The 24416-nt window shown below is 39.0% G+C and overlaps 1 protein-coding gene across 3 annotated transcripts in view; it reads right to left on the reverse strand.

The window, feature by feature from the left end:
- The window catches only part of SLC24A2 (solute carrier family 24 member 2), a 245865-nt gene that overhangs the window by 83567 nt on the left and 137882 nt on the right, over positions 1-24416 (reverse strand). For all 3 annotated transcript variants that reach the window (XM_037132368.2, XM_037132367.2, XM_037132366.2), the window contains exons 3-4: positions 7233-7271; positions 4436-4544 (exon numbers count right to left, since the gene is read on the reverse strand). In XM_037132368.2, the coding sequence (XP_036988263.2) occupies positions 4436-4544; positions 7233-7271 (148 nt within the window). The remainder of the gene's footprint in view (positions 1-4435; positions 4545-7232; positions 7272-24416) is intronic.

Raw genomic sequence — 24416 nt, forward strand, 5'->3', positions numbered from 1 at the left:
GTCTGCTCATTATCGAGTTGGAGCAGCTAAAATAGTTCTTTTCATTTCTCCCATGGCCTTTTACAAAGATGGGAAGAAAAAGATAGTGGCTCAAAATAACCAAGATACAATCTTAAACCTGTGGGGCTTTAGAAGGCTTTGAAGTTGAGTCAATATCAGGTCAAAGGCATGAATTTGGCCAAGTTGTTTAATCTTTCTAAGCCTTAATAGCTATTACAAGCCAGGCATTCTGCTAGACCTTTGGGACACTAGTAAATAGAGTCCCTGCTCTTGAAAAACTTATCCTGGGGGTGACAGGCAGTAAACAAATAATCACACAAATTGTAATGTGAGCAATAAAGAAAAATTAAAGGGTGCATTAAGAGGTAAGGAGTGAGGGCCCGGATTTATACTGGATGGTTGGGAAGTGTCATTTAGACAGAGTGCTGTACAATGGGTGAGACAAAGCAGGAAAAATAGAAGAGGTGAGAGAAAGACAAGTATGGTGGGTAGCGGCAATAGTTTATGCAAAGACCCTGAGGCAGAAAAGAAGTACCTGTTCCAGGACAAAAAGGCCTATGTGGCTAAAGCAAAGTGAGTCAAACTGAGTTTGGATAGAGAGGGAGCTCATGAGACCATGGCCAGTGTTTCATATTTTCCTAAAAGCCATGGGAAGCCACTATAGGTTATATGTAGGAGTGAATTTGAATTTACTTTTTAAGAAGGTTATTGGCCTGGCTGATGTAGCTAAGTGGATTGAGCATGGGCCTGCGAAACAGAGGATCATAGTTCGATTCCCAGTCAGGGCACATGCCTGGGTTGCAGGCCAGTTCCCAGCAGAAAACACACGAGAGGCAACCATACCTTGATATTTCTCTCCCTCTCTCCTTCCCTGCCCCTCTAAAGATAAATAAATATAATCTTAAAAAAATATATAGGTTCATGGGACTTCCACCAAGATGGAGGCGTAGGTGGAAACATTGTGCCTTCTTGCAACCAAGTTTAAAAACAACAAAGTTTTATCAACAAAAACACAGCCAAACCACAGAAAATTAAACTATACTGAAGTCTGACAACAACAAACCACTCAGCCAGACCGGTAAGAGGGGCAGAGCCAGAAGCAGAGCGGGGTCAGGTAGGAAAGATCCACCGGACCAACCCAGGTACGCAAACAGCTGAGGATGAATCCCAGGTGTGGAGTAGCAACAGGTGGACCCACTGAGGGCGCAGGGCGGCAGGCTGATCTTCGTCGCACATTTGCACGCAGATAAACTAGGCGAAGGAGCTAGTGGTGAGACGGATCACGCAGGCCCCAGTGGTGGGAGGCAGCAGAGGGGACAGCTATAGTCCCTCTCTGACCCCACCTCCACATACAGCATCACAAACCAGTGACCTGGGTGGCCCCGCCCTGGTGAACATCTAAGGCTCCTCTCTTCAGGAGTGAACAGATCAAAACATGGCTCAAGGAGAACTCAGAGCCCCAGAGCTGATAAATCTAAGTGAACAAGAAATTGCCAACCTATCAGATGCGCAGTTCAAAACACTGGTGGTCAGAATGCTCACAGAACTGGTTGATTTTAGTCACAAATTAGAGGAACATATGAAGGCTACACTAATTGAAATGAAGGGAAATGCACAGGAAACCAATAGTGATGGAAAGTAAATTGGGACTCAAATCAAGGGAGTGGACCAGAAAGAAGAAAAAAAATGACCAAACAGAAAAATATGAAGAAACAAGAATTAAAAAAATGAGGAAAGGCTAAAGAACCTCCAGGACATCTTTAAACGCTCCAACATCCAAATTATAGGGGTACCAGAAGGGGAAGGGAAAGAGCAAGTGGAAATCTTATTTGAACAAATAATAAAAGGGAACTTCCCCAATCTGGCAAATGCAATAGACTTCCAGGAAATCCAGGAAGCTCAGAGAGTCCCAAAGAAGTTGGACCCAAGAAGGAACACACCAAGGCACATCATCATTACATTACCCAAGATTCAAATGAAGGAGAGAATCCTAGAAACAGCAAGACATAAGGGGACAGTCACCTACAAAGGAGTTCCATTCAGACTGTCAGCTGATTTCTCAAAAGAGACCTTACAGGCAAGAAGAGGCTGGAAAGAAGAATTCCAAATCATGAAATGCAAGGACCTACATCCAAGATTGCTCTATCCAGCAAAGCTTTCATTTAGAATGGAAGGGCAGATAAAGTGCTTCTCAGATAAGATCAAATTCAAGGAGTTCATCATCACCAAGCCCTTATTATATGAAATGTTAAAGGGACTTACCTAAGAAAAAGAAGATAAAAAAGATGAACAGTGAAAGGACAGCAAACTCACAGTTATTAAGAACCACACCTAAAACAAAAGCAAACTAAGAGGACAGTTAGATCGGGAGCAGAACCATAGAAATGGAGATCACATGGAGGGGTAGCATCAGGGGAGTGGGAGGAGGAGAAAGAGGGAGAAGGTACAGAAAATAAATAGTATAGACAGTAGGCAGAAAATAGATAGGGAAGAGGGCAAGAATAGTATGGGAAATATAGAATCTAAAGAACTTGAGACACATGTACATAAACTAAAAGGGGGGAATGGTGGGGAAGGGGTGTGCAGGGTGGAGGGGAATGAGGAGGGAATAGAACAACTGTAATGGCATAATCAATAAAATATGTATTAAAAATATATATAGATTCATGGTTTGATTCTGCATGCCTTCGGAGGGGCCCTAGAATCTGCTTTAAAAAAAAAAAAAGAAGGTTACTTGGGCTACTCTGTGGAAAATATACAGAAAATAAAGCAGTGGAGAATGTGGAAGATCAGCCAGAAAGCTACTGCAAAAATCCAGGTAAGCAATGAAGATTACTTGGAATAAAATGCAGGCAGAAAGAGCCATAGATAAATTTGAGATGTTTTGGTGTTATAATGTTTTATGAAATTAGAATAATGCTATCTATGAAGTGTTATGATGTAGCATAAATTTATAGGTGTGAAAATGCTTTGTCAAATGTGAAGTGCTAAACAGGTAACTGACAAATATTATAGATGAAGAAATCCAGTACATGCTAGAGACTGTAACTTGCCCAAAGTCACACAACTGCTCAGTGGCTGGGAGGAAGTTGACCTGTGATCCCTTCACCCCCTTCTCTGGGGGTGTGCCCAGGAGAAGCAAGAGAAGGCTAGTGACCAGGTCTAATTTCCCTGTCAGGTGGGCCTCTGCGTAGAGTAATAATATTTAGGATGTGTCTGACTACTAGTAAATAGAAGTCAGGGTCTATGAAGCAGGGCTCCTTAGAGAACATCATGCCAGCTATACAACTCTCTGGGGTACAAAACAACAATTTTTCATCATTGGAAAACTCCACAATGACAAGTGACCCTTGATCCTCCCCTTTTATTCTGGAGGAGTGGTGTGTGTCGATGAGGGGAGCTAGGACCTGGGGAGCCACTGCTGAGGTCCCAGAGTTTTCTTTACTTCATTTGAATCTCTGGATTGTCTGTACCTTTGACATTATTTAGAAAATGTTTATATTGGGTAAGAGCTCTGATTTAGGTGACATGGTTTGACACTCTTATCCCACATATTTATTCAGTGGCAGAGACCTCTTTCCCAGGCTATTAGTCCCTGTGTAATATCAAACCCAGTTATAAGGTCCACAGATGAAGTGAGAACAGACTTGGTGATATGTGAACCCCTTGCTAGTGACCTAACTCTCATATTAACTTGATATACCAGATATCTATCTACCCTCAAAATTAATTTTTTAAGGATAGTTATACAGTTTAAGGAACTTGGTGTATCTGTCTTCATTGTGAATGACTAAAACTGGAAGAACTCAAAACTGGAGTCTTTGGGATGTGATTTCCCAAAAAGGCGAGTCAGTCCTCTCAGGGCTCCAGAGACTGTTCCTAAGCACTTACTTTAAAGAAAGCTCTTTAGATGCTTAGAAGCTCACCTCCCACTCTCCCATTGTGAAAGAATCAGTAGAATATCGATGTTCACTGCTGAACGATGTTAGAACATCGTTTCTAAAACTATTCTCAGCCCTCCTAAAGCATGAATTCTTTTTTCTCTTTTTCTGTCTTTTAAAGATGCACAGTTTACCTTAGTATGCAACTTTATTTTGGAATGTAGGAATGATAATGAAAAAAAAAACTGTCATTCTAGCTGGAATGGAGAGAAAACTTTTTGTCTTCTTTGTTTCATAACAAACTGTATTTATGCTGGAGGAATCGAAAGACAGAATCAAAACATATGTGGATGTCATATTCTACTCCTGGTACAAAAGTCTCTGATTATGAACTGAGCTGTTGCAGAGAAAGCCCAGGGCTTCCTCTGGAAGATGCTAAGTACCAGGACATTGGCAGGCTTGTGCAGTGGAAGTGTGCACATGTTTTATAAAGAGAAATATGTTCTCTTTCCCCCACCCCCAAACAAGCTCCCAAATTAAAGTCTGATGTTTACCTTCAGCAAGTGGGTCGAGGGTATGTATCATGAGCTGGAAGATACTGTTCCTCATGAGGCTGTTGTGGAGAGAGGCAGAGCTTCCACCTCTCTGGAGACGTGGCTTGGTCTGAGCAGAAAAACCAGATGGGATGCTGTTAGTTCTCAGAAGCTGAGGGCAAATGCAGATAGGGTCCTCACCTTGTCTCATGGTCACTTGTTTCTGTCACATGATCACATACTATTGGCCAAAGATTTTCAAGATACATTTCAAATTCCCCAAGGGAATGACTTTCTTACATCCTTTGCTACTAAGTAAATTGCTACCATTTTTTAGAGCTTAGAAAATGTTAGTTGATGTGCTATATGCCTCACCTCCATTAGTTTATCTCATTCTCAAAATGAACTGAATGAACAAGGTACTGTTGTTTTTTTCCTTTAGACAGATTAGGAAGCTTTGTCTCAAAGAAATGAAATGAGGTGTCCAATTCACACAGACAAAAAATGGAGGATAGAGGAATGGATTTCAAGTTTGTTTCTCTCAAAATTTGTTATCCAAATCAGTGGGCAGTTTCTGAAATGTTTGGATTGTACAACCTATCAGTGAAATTTTGAGTATATATGTATGCATCCATATCTATATTTGTATCTGCATCTATATTCACACCCATACTAAATATGAGCATATGTATTATAAAAATTTTGAAAAATGGAAATTATGAAGAATAATATAGAAAGTAAATGACAGACGTGATAATGTTTTCTCCTTGCTCCACAAAGGAACACCTTGCACATCTCCTGGGTTTCCTCTTCTCTTCCCTGGACCACAGCTCTAATCCATGAAGCCCTATGGTCTGCGTTAGGTATAATTTTAAAGAGAGAGAAGCACTTACAATGAATCTACAGAGCAGACTCCTAACTTCAAGGAGGGGGCATTCTTTTGCATAGATTCCTACTAGAGAGATCCTCTGGGCACACAAATGAAACTGACAGGTAAGAGAGGAAGAATGAACCTCGACAGAGGAGGTTACCAACAAACTCTTTTTTTTAATCTTTAAAAACAAACAATCCAGAAAAAAACAAACTGTCTGCACTGTCAGATTTTTATCCTGCATAAGAATGGTTTTCTCCCCCTTTGATTGATTTTGTGTTGGTTATCCCAGGGGAAGATGCTACAGAGGCCACACTCCACAGATGGGTAACGTAATGTAAGGAAATTAAATTCTTATCAAACTTTTGGTCCAAAATCTTGACATGATATTTTTCTGGGGTCAGGTACAAATAGAATACTGTTTCCTACTGTCTTCCAACCCTCTGCAATGTAGGGTTTTCCAAAATAGCCCATCATACTTCAGATCCACAGGGTGCTTCCCAAGAAAAGTCCCATGATCAATACCTTGGACAGTGCTATACCCTAGACCAAACCAACTTTAGAGTTTTAAGATATACATTATACCACTAAGTTAAAAAAAATCAGGTTAACTTGGTGAACTTGGACAGCGTTTCTGAACTATTGCCCATAGATCCTCACTTTGAAGAATACTTATTAACAATCATAGTCTGCATGTTTGGAGACAAATATGAAACCTATAGTGAGTTTGAAGTACATGTAAAATGTCAGTATGAAGTACATGGAGATATCTGAATTTCTTAGTGTGATTTTATTATAACTGATATTCTACTAGAAATTATGTTCCCAACCCTACAGCTTTTGGAGAAGAATCAGGGGGGATTACAGGTGTCTCAGTGGTGAGCCAGATCATGAGCTCCTCAGGGAAAGAAAGTGGATCTGTGTCCCTACCCCAGCCCTGGATCTGGCATATCCTATGGGCTCTCAGTGAATGTCATAAATCTTTGCTTTCAGCAGTGGAGGGGGAAGGATGGGGCTGTACATATTTTCTTTTCTCATCCTTCTGCCTTAAAAATCTGTAACATTTTCAAATAAATAGTGTTATTTGATTCAGATGGTTAAGGTTCAAAATATTTTAGAGGCAAGGTTAAGAAAAATGAATGGATTTGAAATGTAATCTCTGTTTAATGGCTGAACACAAAAACTCTGAAGGTCATTTCTGTGTCATGCTTCACAGTGCAAAATGTGATGTGTTAATTGGACAGGAACTGAAACATGTGCTTGTTGTTAATAATTGGCCATGACCACTATTACTACAGTTCTTATTATGATAAACTGGAAGAACTCTGCTTTGGAGATTTTCATTAGCAAAGGATTATATCTATTAAAAAACTTGGAGCATTCTTTTGGGTATTTTATATATATATAATTTATATATGTATGTGTGTGTATATCTATATCTATATCTAATCTATTTATATCTATATCTATATCTATCTATATATATAACATATATAGGTCTCATGCAGCATTTCTTTTTATAGAACCAAAAGAAATTTTTAACCAAAAATTAGATGCATGCAGATATACAAAGAAGAGTTATAAAGCATTAGACAACCTCCCACCACCCCACCCAGCCACTGTTCCCAAATGTCAGCTCAACATCCCTTGGAATGTAATTTGGAACTACTTCACTATTTCAACTCCTAAAAAAGTTTATGCCAAAGGAAGGAGAGAGCTGTGACTTTATACAACCTAGTCTCAGAGATTGTCAGTGAATGTCAAAATTCAGTTGACACGAGTTGTAGGCTGGAGCATACACACACAGCAGCAGATTAACCCACTTAAGTGTTCCAAGGGAGGGGGTGACTTGTTGAGCACATGAGCCCCTCACCCTCCCACCCCTCGACCCACCCTCCACTGTCCACAGTTACACAAACAGGTACAGACAGGGCCACTGCTTCCTACCGGTAGTGTCGGTTCATCCTTGTCCCTGGCTGTAGATGACTGCATAAGAGAAAAAGACAAAAAAAAAAGACAAGTAAATAAATAAACAGTGAATCACATGTAGGTTTTACATTTAAGACCAATCATCTGTTTGTTCTTAATAGGGAAATATTTGGTTCTTTTTGCTCCTGGGAAGCATTATGCCAACGCAGGGGGCCAAGACTGCATATTTCCCGCTAATAAATAATGGTTTGTTTAGGCACATGGTACATTTCCTGAAAGATCAAACTTGAATGGGCAGCCAAATGTCCAGCAATAGAAGGCAGTTAGATCAATTAAGGCCCAGCCCTGCAGTGGAATACCATGTGGTCATTAAAATGAATGAAATGAGTACATGTGTATTGACATGGAAACATACCTAACATATATTGTTAAGTAAACAGAAATTAAACCTTACTTATATCTCACTTTATTAAAAATAATAATTTAGTATATGTAAAAAAACTCTGCAAGAATTATACCAAACTTTTATTAGTGGTTATTGCTAGGAGGATTTCAAGGAAGTATTATTTCCTCGTCTTTTGAAGGAGTCAGCATTCACTGTCCCATGTGTGCTCAATAAAAAAAGTAAAGAAGGCCTGAAGAAGTAAGGTCACTGAATTAGACTATTTTCATTATACATGGAATTCCATGTATACATTATACATGGAATTCAGATAATCCACCTTTTTTCTACTCCTACCACTTCAAGTTTTTCATGCTAAGAATGGATATCTCTGTCAAGCTGAGAAAAAGTTGACTAAACACAGGGGCATGTGAGGGGCTGTTGGGAGAGAACACAACTCAGAAAAGGTGGCAATGCTGTTCTACCAACATGCCTCAACTGGGCAGCTTTGCTTCCCCCGCTTAATAGGCACACTCCCTCTTCCAAAGAACTGGGGCACCTTCCCGTTATCTTTCCAATGACGTAGAGTTAAGTACCTTGTGAATTGCCTCACGCTCAGAATACTACCTTAGTGACTTCATCTCAACTATGACTGCACACAGCAAAAAAAAAACTAGAACCTTTCCCCTTGGCTTGCCTTCTGGTCTTCCCATTACAGTCTTTGCTGCTCTACATCTTCAAAGATAATCATACACCTGGAGACGAGTGGACAGGTGCAGAGTTGTTCTAGAACCTTCGGTGGCCCTCAGCTCTTTTTTTCTAGTCCTACCACACACGTCATACAAAGAACATTAAGGGACCCCAACATCCCACCTAAACTGTACATTTCATGTAAAAATGAAAATTTTTACATTATTGGCTATATGCAATGCATTTAACTTATGATTAGCATGCTCAAAACCTCAAAAAGTGAGAAAAATGAATCCATGATTCATTTTCACATGTCATTTTAAGAGGACTAAGTTTAATACTTAAGTTGATATTAAACATTTTATAAGCATTCAATTAAATATTTAGATATCTTTTTGGATTTTAGAATCAATATCAATGTATATTTTTTCTTCTGGTCTTTTTGGATTTTAGAATCATTATTAATGTATATATTTTCCTTCTCATTCCAAACATTTTTGTAGATCCTTGTAGAATTAGTAACTATCAGGCACCTACAGAAGCATTCTGGATTGGTGGTAGTTTCTGAGCACAGCTATGGGCATTGCTAAATTTGCCAAAATCCCCTGATTTGGGGCTCCCTCTCAGTGACTTTTCTGAAAACACTAACTTAAAAAAATCCTAACTCCCTAGTTCCTAGGCACATGCTTGGGGAACTGGAGTGGACCTGAAATTGCCCTTTGATTTCCCTTTTTGGTCTTAAAGGCACTGTATGATCCCGTTTCTGTCTGGTAGGTCCTTTCATTTTCTCTTCTTCCACATCAGACAGCTCAACAAATGGCCCTACATTATACAGAACAATCCCCGGGGGAAATTATCCAGTGCAGCCAGCTCAGCCTTTGGACATACATCGAGATTAACTGTTAGAGCACGCCTTTTCAGTTAGCAAATTTACACCTTGTGGCTAAATGGGAGAAAAATAAGTATGAGCTGGGACTGATACCACAGAACATGAAGAAACAAGATGAAAGGGGTAGTGTTTATAAGAGCAAAATATCACCAACTGAGACTTTGGTTTAAAGAATATATTTAAAGAAAACATTTGAAGAAGGAAAGAAATCCAAAAGAAATCCGTGTCTTTTGATTTGAAGGAAAGAAAAAGATATCTACCCACATTGACTTCCTTTTTCTCTCATGAGCAAGGAGGATCACAAGACACAAAAAATGAAAAGAAATGCCTTGTACACAGATGCTACAGAGGAAATTCTGGAATCCTGTACAAAACCTCCCACTGTTCAATGTCAGCAGGAGTTGACATTGTTAGTTTTCTTTCAAGTGTAATTTGCAGGCATGAATGCACATCAGGTTACAACACATAAATTTATGTATACCCACAAATGGCAGCTGAGGCCATTAAGACACCCTCCACTTCTTTTTATATAACCTTGTTGCAAAGGAGATGAAAAATGTGACATATGATAGTAATTGCTCATTTTCAGGGGCTTGCCCATGTCTACTGATAATTCCTGACATTCACCTGACTTAGCCTCACTATAATTACATCTTGAGAAAAGCCTCACAGTCTTGGCAATGGGCTGCTGATTATGTTAGAAATTTAATTATAAAGAGGTTTTAATTACGTTGGAAATAACTAGTGAAGGTGACAAAGAAACAACCCAAATGTGCATAGCCTGTAGTGTTTCTAACCACTAGGTTATTTAGCTAACTATCTGGGTTTTTAGTTGGTCTTGTTGTTGTGGATTTCTTTTCAGGTCTATCGAACATTTGGCAAGTTTATTCTAACCCATCAGATGTTACAGAAGACAGCTTCTTAAAAAAATCCAATGTGACTGTAAGGATTAATCTTGGCATTCTTATGATGCATTTTGCTTTTTAATCCCCCTAACTTTATACAAACCAAAACATCATACATTTGGAAGCCCAGTTCCTGGTGGTCAGTTCAAAGGCTGTGTCAACTACAGGAAAGATCTCTTAAACCAAATCCATAGTATGCACAGCAATTCTTTTTTAAAAATTATTTCCCTACTTTTAGAGAGAGAGAAAAGGGAGGAAGAAAGAGAAACATTGTAGTGTGAGAGAAACATCGATGGTTGCCTCTTGCACACTTCCTAACCAACAGGGACCAGGCTGCAACCCAGGCACATGCCCTGACAGGGAATTGAACCAGTGATCTCTCACTTTGCAGAATGACACTACCAACTGAGCCATGCCCATCAGGGCTACACAGCAATTCTTGAGGAATAATTTTAAAAATTCATAAAATGCATCCCAAAGGGTCTCAGGTTGGAGCTCTGGTGTGCCAACGCAGATCCTCCTCTTCATTCCTGAAAGCAGGACACCCACCAGGCCAGGATGTAAGAAACACATCTTTTGCATAAAAAGTATTATATAATTTAGCCTTTTATGCAATTCAATCTGCCCCCCTTCCTAATTATTGCAAGTAATAATTATTGCAAGTAATAATATTGAGTAATTGAGCCACTGGGATGTTGTCACTAATAAAATATCTGTTATTCTTCTTGGTGGAAACCCCAATTCTTTACTAAAATTTTGCTGCCTCTTTGCTGTTTTTAAAGTGCCTTATCCCTCATCTAATAAAACATATAGCCCATTTAGAAAGCATCTTAATGCTATCAATCATTCACAAGTTCTTAAATCTCATTTCCTTTGACCCTTGGATTCCACTGATTGAGAAATAACTTTTTTTTGCTTTTAAAGGTAGTTTTTAAAAAATATTTTATTTATTTATTTTAGAGAGAGTGGAAGGGAAGCAGAAAGAGAGGAGGAGAAACATCAATGTGTGGTTGCCTCTTGCACGCCCCCTACTGGGGACCTGCCTGCAATCCATGCATGTGCCCTGACTGGGAATTGAACCAGCGACCCTTTAGTTTGCAGCCTGTGTTCAATCCACTGAGCTACACCAGCCAGGGCAAAAAATAGCTTTCTTGACTACTAAGTAAAGCTTTGCTGTGAATTTGTACAGAGCCTTACCCCCACATACAGGCCTCCACTTTCACACATAAACATTAAGCAAATATGGTGCTATTTAGCTGCATCAGAGCCACGCAGCCCCTGGTGATTGCCCACCTGCAAATCACATAACCAAATGGGTCACTGAGACAATTTCATATGCCCAAAAACAAGTGTGTAACTTAGGCATGTCTTTTCTGGAGGGTGGCTTGGCAAGAGATATAGAAAGACCAGCAATTTGGCTCAACAGTCAAGTAACAACCATAAATGTCCACCACCAGAACCTTTCACTAAATCCTGTGGAATGTGCCTACATTCAGTGTGTCAAGGGCCCAAACATACTCTAAAGTCTGTAAGAAAGTATAATTATTTTGTCATAAATGTGACCCAAAACATCTATGCCAGTAATTGGAAATATTAGTCCAATATTTAATTGACATTAATTTTTATGTCCTAGAATTTAGAAAGGTTGAGTGAGGGACAATTTGAGTGACTGATTTCCACTTTAAAAATGAACCAAGATGTATGAAATGATGTCTCCTTTTCCTTTCAATACAATTTACCTGTAATGAGCAAAAACATTTGCCATCTCTCTCCTGGATGGTGAGAGAAACTTAAAGCCCATGGGAAGACTAGTAAAAGGTACAAAAGCCTGAAATCTGAAATGTAAAAGGAAAGAAATGACAGAACCTCTTAATCAGTTGCAAAATCATCTCCCTCTCCCTCTTTACTGTGTCCTAACTAACATATTCCCTAAAATATTAAGAGGGGCGAATTAAATAAATTCCTAAAGAAAAAAATAGCTGAGATTTAAATTCAAATTACTTTTACCACTGGCTGCTGAGTAATTATCCCAATATCATTGTCCTGTAAGAATGTAAAAATCTCAGAGATTAATGAAGTGCTGAAGCCGGCCACCAGGATGCAGGAACACCCACTTCACAACTGGCTTCAAGAAACACAGGAGGGTGGTAGCATTGATTCCCAGGGTTTTTTTTTTTTTTTTTTGTGCCCATTGTAAATGGCATTGTTTTCTTAGTTTCCCTTTCTGATCATTTTTGGTGTACAAAAATGCAATAATTTCTGTTTATTTATTTTGTATTCTGTACTTTACTGAATTCACTTGTCAGTTCTAGTAATTTCTTGGTAGAATCTTTGGGATTCTCTATGTACACTATCATGTCTATGGCAAATAAAGGCAGTTTTGCATCTTCCTTTCCAATTTGGACGCCTTTTATTTCTTCTTACTGTCTGATTGCTGTGACAAGGACAGATGGTACTATGATGAGCAAGAGTGGTGAAAGCACACACCCCTGTTTTATTCCTGATCTTAAGGGGAACACTTTCAGTTTTCCCCCATTGAGTATGATGCTGGCTGTGGGCTTGTCATTCATGGCATTTATTTTCTTGTGCTATGTTCCCTCTATTCCTACTTTGCTGAGAGTTTTTATCATAAATGGGCATAGATTTTGTCAAATGCTTTTTTAGAAAGGCTGGAAATTAATGAAAAAATGTGATAATGGAAGCTCACATTTTGGAAGCAAAGCATTTTGATGATTTATTTGAATAAGCCCCACAGTCATGGAATATTTGGGATAGTAGGAAGAAATTTCAGAATAATAGGTATGCCCCCAAAAGGAGGGAATGGCAGTGGAATTGCTTAGAGACAGTTAAGAAACAACATTTTACTTTTTAAAGAGTGGTATAGGAGAAGAAGTAATATAGGATGAGAAGTGCTGTCATATAGTTATTAAGAATGTGGAATTCAAGCCTAGAGTGCTGGGGCTTATTTTCCTACTTTTGTCACCTATTAGCTGTGTGACATTTCTGACAAGATACTTAATCTACCTATGCTTTATTTTTCTCATCCAGAAAATGTGGATGATAATAGTAAGTACTTCAGAAGGTTACTGTGAGGATTAAAGAGTTACTACGTGTAAGGTACTTAGACCAATGTTTGGCACTATGTCATTAGCTCTATTGTCATTAGGAGCCACAAAGGAGCATAATGACAAATTATATGACAAAAGTAGGTTCAGGATTATGAACTGGATTAAAGAGAATAGGGTGGTTTGTGTAGAAGTAGGAAAATTCCATTGATTAGGATGGTGAAAGATGATTTATACAGGACACTGGATGGCTAAATGGACATGTCTGAGGTTGGCAGCTGAGGGAGGAGATATACAACAGATTCTATTTTCTGACTTGGCTTCTGACTGTATCCCTGTCCCATGAATCAGCATTGCCAGGATATAGGATTGGCCAGGCTAGGTCAGCTTTTCATATCTCAATACCTCAGTGGGCCTAGTTTTGATTAGGAAGCTCTGGAGACTGAATGACTCAGAGAAGATAGAAGCCAAAACTGAACCAAAAGGATCTCACCTCCCATGAAATTCTGGAGGTTTCACTTGGTAGGATGTTGCTTGTGAGCAGAAAGAGAAATATGTGGCTCAGATGGGCACAGGCATAGTCTTGAGTCCAACCTATGCTGGCTGGCATTCTGGACTAGAAGTTCTCTGATTCCAGGGAGCCAGGCTGTGGGGGGATGGTTTGTGAACATGTCGATGTGAGTACCTGCATGTGTTGGGTAACTGTTGAAAGTCACGATTTGGATAAATAGTACAACAAGTTTCCCTCAAAACTTGGAAAACATTCACCCCATGAGAAGGCCACTAGTCTACAGATGAGATGAAACATCTGTTGTGATCCCATCTAAAATTATTAGAAAATACAGTTTGGGAGTATTCAGTAGGCAAGAAGAGGTCAGGGTGACTTCGAGATGCAAAAGTGTGCTGTAACTGATGAGCTACGATTTACACAATTACATATAATCAGTGTCCCCAAACTTTACTGATTATACGCCATTATCAAAACCATTTTGAACAAGAAATATATATATATGTAATGTGAATGCCTGTCTATCTATCATCTATCTATCTATCTAGTTTATGTGGTACGTTCAACCACTAAGTAAACATAAACTAGTTTTTCTTTCTTTTTTAAAAAATAAAAATAAATGGAAGAATCTTAGTATTTTTTCTTACATATTAAATGACTGTCTGGTACACCCGCTAGAGCATTAACTGAGACCCTTAAAAGAGTTTTACTCAGTGGTGCTTGCCAGGGGCTGGGGGTGGGAAGTGGAGAGAGGTTGGTCAGGGTACCAACCCCCAGTTATAAGCTGAATAAATTCTGGGAATCTAATGTACTGTATGGTGATTATGAATAATAACACTGTATGATGCAGTTAAAAGTTGCTAAGAGAGTAGATCTGTGTTCTCACCCAAAAAAGAAATGGTAATTATATATGACCTGATGGGGGTATTAGCTAACCCTATAGTGGTAACCATTCTGCAATGCATCAAATTGACATGTTGTATATCCCAGACTTACAGGATGCTATATGTCAATTACATCAATAAAGCTGAGGAAAATTAAAAAGGAGTTTTAAATGTTTCTCACAGAATTGCTAAGCTGTACTGGGTGTGTACTGCTCCCAGTTTTCCCAGCCAGCCTCTCACACAGTTGAAGTTGTACGATCCTTGAGAACAGTATTCACCTCATGCCTCCATGGTTCCTAATATAGCTACTTATGCAACCAGGGGGCACGGAAGAGTGAGGCCACTTAGGCAGAATGGGGGCTGTGTTCCATGTCAGTAATAAAAGCTCCTTCAACTCTTGCTCCACTGGCTGTATTAATAGTAATGAGGATTATTTAGATCCACCCTTAGAGTCTGTAATTTAATCTTTCTTATTAAGTAGGTACGTAGAAGACAGTAATCCCTATTTTATAAGTGGAGAGAAGCAGGAAGTGCCTCAGGCTATTTCTGTACTCAGGATACTAAACACCTTGTTAATTCACTTAATTCAGGCATTAACAACTCAACTACCACTGCCATCTCTCACCGCCCTGAATGATCCAGATGTTCCTAATATACATTGTTGTATTGCTTGAACACTTCTCCCAATTGCTAATGAACCATTTTGATGTGCCAGTCAAACACCGGTTATTAGTGGTGTCATCACCAAAACTCTGGTGACCAGTAAGGAACTCCAAATGCATTCATGTGTTCATTCTGGATTACCTTCTTTTTTTTTTTTTAAAAGGGAAGTGTCTAAGTTGATCTGAATTAAAAATAAAAGTCCAACAAATGCTGGTGCTTGACATGGCACAAAATAATTTGCTGCAAATAGTGAAAAATTCTAGTAATGATAGATAATATTTATTGAAAGCTCAATATGTACCAATAGCTTCATGTACAATATCTTATTGAATCTTCACAATAATAGGAATTATAACCACTCCTGTCCCCTTTCATACATGAGGACTTGAGGCCAATGAAGATCAGACAATTTGTCCAAGGCCACATAGCCAGTAAGTAGCAGAGCTAGGATACAAACTCAGGACAGCTGGGCTCCAGAGCCTTTTCAAATGTTGGGGAAACAGGAAAGTGGAGTTGTCCTTGCAGTGGACCTTGTGGAAGAGATTGAAGACATTGGAATTGCAAATACAGTAAAAGCAATTTATGTATATTAAAAATTATTCATGAGCTTTGACTCCAATGGAGGCCAGAAAATAGTTGCCAAATGATTTCTGTGATGAGGAAAGAGAGATTTCATTTGTGTTCATATAGTAAAAATGTTGGTGTCAGACTTCCAGCCAAGATGGAGGTGTATGTGGAAATACTGTACCTCCTTGCACAACCAAATTTAAAGACAACAAAGATTTAGAAACAAAGACACAACAAAAACAGACAAAAAATTGAACTGTACCGAAGTCCAACAACAACTAATGATTCATCCAGACTGGCAAGAGGGGCGGAGTTGGTGGACGGCAGAGAGGGGTTCCCACAGGAAAAGGCAGTGGTTAGTGGACTGGGAGGGCATGGACCAAAACCCAGTAAGGCTCTTAAGGCAGCTGGCTGACCAAGGACACACATTTGCATGCAGATAAACCAGGCAGGTTTAAAAACAGTCAGTGAGACAGACCACACAACCCAGGGCCCCAGCAACAGGAAATAAAGCCTAAAAGAACCAACTGGAAAAACTTTGTGGGGTTGAGGAGCTGGGAGAGGCCTCACAGGAGAGATTACTGGGGAGACCCAGAGGGTCCTAGAACGTACACAAACCCACCCACCTGGGAACCAGCACCAGAAGGGCCCAATTTGCTTGTGGGAAGTGGCAGAGGGGACTGAAATCCGAGAGAGAGAGGAGCAAGCACCATTGTTCCCTCTCTGACCCCACCCCCAGTCACAACCCAGCCACTGGGCTGACCTGACCTGGTGAATACATAAGCCTCTGTCCCTCATATGTAACAGGCGTGAACAGATCAAAACATTATGGCTCAAGCAGAAGAACAGCTCAAAGCCCCAGAGCCAATACTTCTAAGCGACAAAGAGATAGCCAACCTATCAGATGCACAGTTCAAAGCACTGGTAATCAGGATGCTCACAGAACTGGATGATTTTAGTCACAAACTAGGTGAAAAAATGAAGGCTACACTAAGTGAAATTAAGTGAAATGCACAGGGAACCAATAGTGATGGAAACAAAACTGGGACTAAAATTAATGGAGTGGACCAGAAAAAAGAAAGAAACCACCAAACAGAAAAGAAGGAAGAAACAAGAATTCACAAAAATGAGGAGAGGCTTTTTGTTGTAGAAGCCTCCAGGACATCTCTAAAGGTTCAAACATTTGAATTATAGGGGTACCAGAAGGGGAAGAGGAAGAGTAACAAGTGGAAAACTTATTTGAATGAATTATAAAGGAGAACTTTCTCAATCTGGCAAAGGAAATAGACTTTCAGGAAGTCCAGGAAGCTTAGAGAGTCCCAAAGAAGTTGGACCCAAGAAGGAACACACCAGGGCACATCGCACATCATCATTATATTACCCAAGATTAAAATGAAGGAGAGAATTCTAGAAGCAGCAAGAAATAAGAGGACAGTCACCTACAAAGGAGTTCCCACCAGACTGTCAGCCGATTTCTCAAAAGAGACCTTACAGGCAAGAAGGGCCGGAAAGAAGTATTTCAAGTCATGAAATGCAAGGACCTACATCCAAGATTGCTCTATCCAGCAAAGCTTTCATTTAGAATGGAAGGGCAGATAAAGTGCTTCTCAGATAAGGTCAAGTTCAAAGAGTTCATCATCATCAAGCCCTTATTATATGAAATGTTAAAAGGACTTATAGAAGAAAAAGAAGATAAAAAAGATGAACAGTAAAAAGACAGCAAACTCACAATTATTAACAACCACACCTAAAACAAAAGCAAACTAAGGGGACACCTAGATCAGGATCAGAGCCACAGAAATGGAGATCTCGTGGAGGGTTAGCAACAGGGGAGTAGGAGGGGAAGAGTGGGGGAGAAGGTACAGAGAATAAGTAGCATAGATGGTAAGTAGAAAATAGACAGGGGCAGGACAAGAATAGTATGGGAAATGCAAAAGCTAAAGAACTTGTGACACACGGACATGAACTAAAGCAGGGGAATGTGGGGGAGGGGTGTGCAGGGTAGAAGGAAATGAAGGGGGGGAATGGGTCAAGTGTAATGGCATAATCAATAAAATATATTTAAAAAACATTGTTTGGGGATAGAGGGAGTACAGTCATTTTCTTATCTTTAGTCTCTTCCAGCACTATTATTTAGACTTACCTATAATGGTCAGGGGTCTTCATTATTATTTTTGTGTCTTGAAGGTCATGGAGGCCCTTTTTATCACCTTCACAATGGCATAGGTTTAAGTAAGACTGACCTAGTTTATCCATGTAACAAACTGTTTGTGTTAAGGAGTTTATAGCTTAGCAGTAGTTGGGGAGAGTGGGACCCTCTGGTGGTCCTGTTTATCACTTGTGGCCATGGGATACTATAGTTTATCTGGAAGTACATGTGCTCAATTTATTTCAATTTATTTCTGTCACTTGAAGGACTAGGGCTATTTTTTTGTTTCAGGGAAAGAACAACTCAAAACATAAAATGATCACATTTGTTGTGTTGGAAGCATCAACGTGAGACTGAATAGCAAGTTTTAAATAAAGACAATCCATTCGGTCACTTAGTAGTATTTATTTGATAGCATTTATTGGACTCTTACTATGTACTAGGCATACTTCTAGGTTCTAGGGATAAAATATGTGACCAAAATTGACAAAAATATTTGTTTTTATGGAGTATCATTCCAAAATGAATGTTGTTATCATAGAATTAACTAGACATAATAGGCAGTAGTTATATCACTTAATATTAAGTGTTATATTTAAGGTTATACTTAAGTATATTAACCGTGGCCAAACCACCAATTCTGTAACCATACTTTAAGACTACTTTATTAATACTGGATTTAGTTGCATTCTGGTTTGGGGAGAAGCTAGCAAAATATATAAAGAACATAACTGTGTCTATAAAATTGTAAACAACATACAGGAAAGGTCTCTAGATATGTAAAGTGCATCTTGAAACTGATAAAATTGATATAATTTAATTTTTGACAATATTATTGGCAACAAAATTTCTTGCCAATTAAAAAAAACTCACAGATTTAAGATTAAAGGAAAAAAAGAAGCCTTGAACTCCAAGAACAAAAACCTATAATTTGAATATTATGTAATATAATGTAACTTTGTGGTTTTGACATATGTACTCTATTGTCTCCTAGACACAGTGTAATCCCATTAATACCCCATATTAATTCTTCACCACATTCTAGCATGTGATCCTGAAAATTTCATTGGCACCATACCAGCACTTGATTCCTACAGAACTCCGATACAGTTTCCATACATGCAAAAAAGTAGAGATGCCAGATTTGCTAAACTTAGTTTTGGAATTCCCAGCAAGCAACTGAATATCATGTAAACCTAATTTAAGTATTTAATAATATAAATGTAAATAATGTAATTAAACCTTGGGGAAACACAAAAGGGTTCAAATGTCAAGTGTGTAATAAATGTACCGATATGTCAAATATATATATCAAATGATGTGTCAAATGTACTGAAATTGAGACTTGGTCTCATTCCTTGATCTGCTCTCCTGTTCCCAAGAAAGTCCAGGAGAAAACCAAGAAAAGGGCACACGAAGACCTTTATTACAAACACTGCTACTTCCATATTCCATTCACACTCTGTGAGTCCCTCATTTGCTCCCTAATTCATTCTTTGGTCATATTTGTCTCATCTCTTCCCCATTACTGAGGACCCTTCTAAGGGCAGAGACCATGGCTTTTTCATTTTATTTTATTCCATAGCACCTAGTATAGTGATGCTAGATGCACAAAAATGTGCATTTAATAATAAATAAGTGAAATCAGGTACAACTTCCTTGCCAGATATGAGGTTTGCAAATATTTTCTCCCCAACTGTAATTTGTCCTCTCATTTCCTTAATGGTCTCTTAACAGTCTTTCACACAACAAAAGTTTTAAGTTTATTAATTTTTCCTTTGATGCATTGGTTTTTGGTAGTACACCTAACAATTTTTTGCTTAGCCCTCAGGCCCTGAAGATTTTATCCCTAGAAATTTTTAGTTTTATGGTTCATAGTAAAACCCATAATCAATTTTCAGTTAATTTTTGTACAAAACATGAGTTTTGGTTATGACCATTTTTTCTGAATGTCCAACTGCTATTATACCCGTTTTAAAGACCAGGGTGGAAGGCTAGCATTCATACAGGAAGTAAAGTGGAGGCAGCGAAACTGAAATGCAGGAAGCCCTCCTTGACACCACAATTCCCCCAGGACTGTGCTTCCCTGGGTCTGATGCTCCCCTGCCTCTGCATCCTCCAGCAAACACGAAACACTCTGGATTCACCTCCCCATGAAGGACAGAGGAAATTTATTGAGAAAATGGAAGCCATGTAATCTTTATAGAACTATTTAAGGAAATCATTAGCCTCACTTTGAACAAAAAGTACATGAATTTACTTTAAAAATAAACTATAATTTCCAATATTATGTAGCCCTATAGTTATGAAAGACAAAGTTTAAAACAGAATAATAGAGATGTAATTGAGATCTGCCATTAAGTAAAGATAGTGCTCTATTTTTGCCAATGAAGGAGTAATGAACTGATGACATTGGAGGTTTGAGTCTTAAAATAACACTTCTGGTTCCAGATAGTGGCTGTGGTCTCCCAGGGCATCTCTTATCTGTTATCTGTCAATAGTATAACGGAAATTGTGTAGTACTAAAAACAGATGTAGCCCTGCAGTAACAGAAATGGAAAAGATATGTTCTGGGAGTCCTAACTGCATTACTGACCAACGGAGCCAGGAGGTACAGTTATGATAGTCAGCACCATCTCCTTGGCCAAATATTCAGCACTGTTCTGTTTCCAGCATTGGAATAAAAAATCTGTTGCAGAATTATGGGACAATGACATGAGGAATATCATGTGACAAAAGCTTTCTTTCTAAGTTTTAGCTATTTGAGAACTTCTAAAAGTTGGTTCTAGATGAGTAGCCATATTCCCACCACTTAGGTTTAGTGATTGTTAACATTTTCTATATTTGCTTTATCAATGTATGCATGTGGTTGTAATCTTTCTAAATCACTTTAAAGTAAGATACAGATGTTACGCTGTCCTCATCCCTAAGCATTCACATGTTATCTTTCAAGGATATAGGCATTCTCCTCTATAATCATAATAACATGTGTGTGCAGTTTGTGTGTATGAAACAGGCAGCAGGTTGCCTTCACAGGTTAATACTTCCTAATGGATGGTGATTTTTTATATGGCCAATTATGTTTGTGTTTATAATTTTGGCCCCAGGTTAGTTATTAACATGTACAACACAAAGCATCTGTTTCATTTGCTAAGATCTCCTCCATTGCCTACTTATCCTACCAACCCAGAAGCGCAGATCAATCATTTGTTTCATTTAAAAAAAGTTGCTTGAGCCACAAATACTCCCTTCCTGACTGCTGTTTGGCATTAGCTTATTGGTGGATAATACAGAGCACATAGACATTTATATTAAAAAGCACTATTTACTGCTGGGGTCTGGGGTCCACAGTCTGGATTTTGGAGTGAGTTTCTGAAATCTCTGAAACCATGTAAAATTGTATATGTATATGAATTTTCAGGGGCAGGAAGAAGAACACCCATAGCTTCCATCATATTCTCCAAAGGCTCTATGTCCCTAAAAAGGTTAAGAATCACTGATTTAATGCTTTCAAAATACCCTTTGGAAGTTGCAAGATGTTATTTAAAAGGACACAAATGACCAACTGCTCAGTGACAGAAAGGAGGAATTCCTCAAGGACCCATCTAGTCTACCCGATTAGAAGCCTGATGCCACCTAAGCAGGTCCTGGCAGAGGCCAGCTATAGCAGAAGGCAGCACAAAGCACATTACACACTGACACATTCTCAGTTAGTTCCAGCTCTTCAGGAAAAAGATTCGAATGTCATTGCAGATGGTCCAATTCTATTCAGTGGGCAGAGACCAGGCAGAGTGCCAAGGTCAGCTCCAGAGACCAGGCACTCATTTTATCCGACTGTACTTATTCCAAGGCTTTGTAGCCTTTTGGGTGGCTTATAATTGTGATTTTGCTCACCTTGAGGAAACACAGAAGATGGAAGCATAAAAACCCAAAATAAATGAGTGAGAAAATGGAGAAAAGTCTCCTATTTCACCTGCTAGAACCTTTTGGTAACGGGTGCATGTCCTTGTAAATGCCAAAGGGGATGAGGTGCCAGTCACTGTGCTGCGCATTCTTACATGGCTGCCTTACATGGTATTAGCAGAATTATGAGAATCATCTTTGTTTTGTAGCTGGAAGGAAGTGAATGAAGCTCAAAGGGATGAAGCAACTGGATGGGGTAAGAACAGCTAGTTACTCAGTGAGCAGGGGCTGGGGGTAGAACCTGTCTGTTGAATGCCATTTCCCATCACATCTTGTTTTATAAATATTCAGTTTTGGAGGGAGAAGTGTGAAATATACAAATATAAACACAAAACAATAAATGATTGTGAAGTCAGCTGTACTGCAGGGTCTTGGCTATGTTGTGTTTTGTGTTAGTTTCTGTTGAAAAATTCAGGTGAGAGATGAATCAATAGCACTTAGTGTTTGAACAATTTGATTTAAGTGCATTATCTCATTTAATATTTATAGCTCCATAAGCATCATCAATCCCATTTTACTGCTGGAAGAATTGAGGCTATGCCAGGCTGAGTAAATAGCCCAAGGCTATAGATGAAGTGCTGGTTAAGGCTGCGGTTCATGCTCAGGACTATCTGGCCCTGTTCTTCCCTGCAGGCTTCAGGCTAGGTGGGATCAGTCAGTGTGTTCAAACCCGGGATGGCATAGGCTTCTAGGTCACTAGACAGTACTTAGCTGAGTGAGGAAAGGTTATTTTCTCCCAATGAGACCTCCATTTTTATCCAATACATACGTTTTGAGAACTTTTGTAGGAAGTCAAGTTTTAGTAAACTGAATTTATCTTTATTGTCAATGGTTACTTGTTAGGCAGAGATTTTAATAGTTTCTTTTCACCTGTACCCTCCATCAAATTAGAGATTTACAAACATGCATTTAAACGTCCTAGGGTATGTAAGAGAATTCCCACTCTGCTTGTTTTGATAATGGATTATTATTTTCCAGTGAGTTAGGATTTGACATTTATTTCTAACATTAAGTATGAAAACAGAGTACGATTCCAGAGGGTCAGGCCATGGAATGACACTACAAATGGAGGGTGTTTTAAAGAGCCCTGGCTCTGCCTATTACTAGCACTGAGGCTTCCAGCTAGTAGTTGCAGGGCTCCCTATACCTCAGTTCCTACACACACAACATGTAGATGACAGCTGTCACAGAGGTTATTGGTTATCAAATTAAATATGGTGTTGTGTAAAATTCCTAGATCCCTATAAGTACTTAATAAACCATGTATGAGAATAAAAAAATTATAAGACTAAGACATTAGATGCCTAGACTCAGAAATGGCAGATGGTCAGGTTGAAATTCCCAGCCCTGAACAAATTCAGAATCTCTCAGGAGCTTTGGCCAGAAATTTCAGCTTCATATAACCCTGGAGAAATGGGCAAGCCAGTCATTAATCATGCCAGATAGATGAGAAGTCATCTTCAGTTTTTTGCATTTTTGTCATCAAACAACTGCTATTTTGAATTTGCAAGTGGTTTTACCAACACGAAGATTCTCTTCCACAGCTCTCCATCCCCCCTCATATATGGTTAAAAAGTGACAAGGTACAGCTACTGCATTATAGGTAACTGAGTGGGTTTTCCCACTCTGTTAACTGTGGTAGTTTGTTTGCGATGGCTGCCATTATTCTCCTCCCTGTATCCATGTACCCTTGTGACAGTGACTTTGTAGGCTTCCTCCTCTGCCCATTCACCAGGGGATAGAGTTTGGAATTTATTTCCCTTGCCCTTGATCTGGGCTACTCTTGTGACTTGCTTTGGACAACAGAATGTGGTGCTAGGCCTCCAGGGGCCTTGCACGCATCTAAATATTCCCTCAGAATTCTGCCTGGCCACCATGACAAGGGATAGCATACTACCTACTGGTCATGCCAACCATCACCAACCCAGATGACAGAAATTACAACTGAGCAGTGAGTCAAATACTTTGGAGACATGTATGTACATGAAACACCTGAAGTCTTTCTCACCAATGATCTTGTTTGGACATGTGTGTCACATTGAAAATATCTGGGCAACCAATTTCCAGTTATAATGATGAAAGTATTTTTGCATTTGGGAATTCTTAAATCTCGGGTAAAGAAATTGAGTTAGACACATTTCTTGTAATGTAAGAGCTTAACTAAGATGAGAGTCGATAGCTTTTAAGACCTGCTAAATCCATTTATTCAGTTATTCACGGAGGAAGCAAACCAACCTTTAAAACATAAGGCAGAGTGATGAGAAAAAAGGGGAGAGATGCTAAGAGGAAGAAAATATTTCTGATTAACTGAAATCTGGAAAGCCTACAGATATTTATTCTGTGAATCGAGCCTCAAACCATATGCACTGTTAAAAATGTTTATGAATAGATTTCCAAGGTCCTTCATGCTTCAATTTTATAACATGGACTTATTAGATAAATAAAGAAATGAAAGCTGCCTGGTTCTTTTGGCTGGTAACCTGGTAAATAAGAAAAATGTCTTCTCTTTGTTAAGAAGTCGCAAAATAAAAGTATTT

The sequence above is a fragment of the Artibeus jamaicensis genome, unplaced genomic scaffold (assembly GCF_021234435.1).
Source record: "Artibeus jamaicensis isolate MK-2021 breed Jamaican fruit bat unplaced genomic scaffold, CSHL_Jam_final scaffold_1964, whole genome shotgun sequence".
In the NCBI taxonomy this organism is placed as follows: domain Eukaryota; kingdom Metazoa; phylum Chordata; class Mammalia; order Chiroptera; family Phyllostomidae; genus Artibeus; species Artibeus jamaicensis.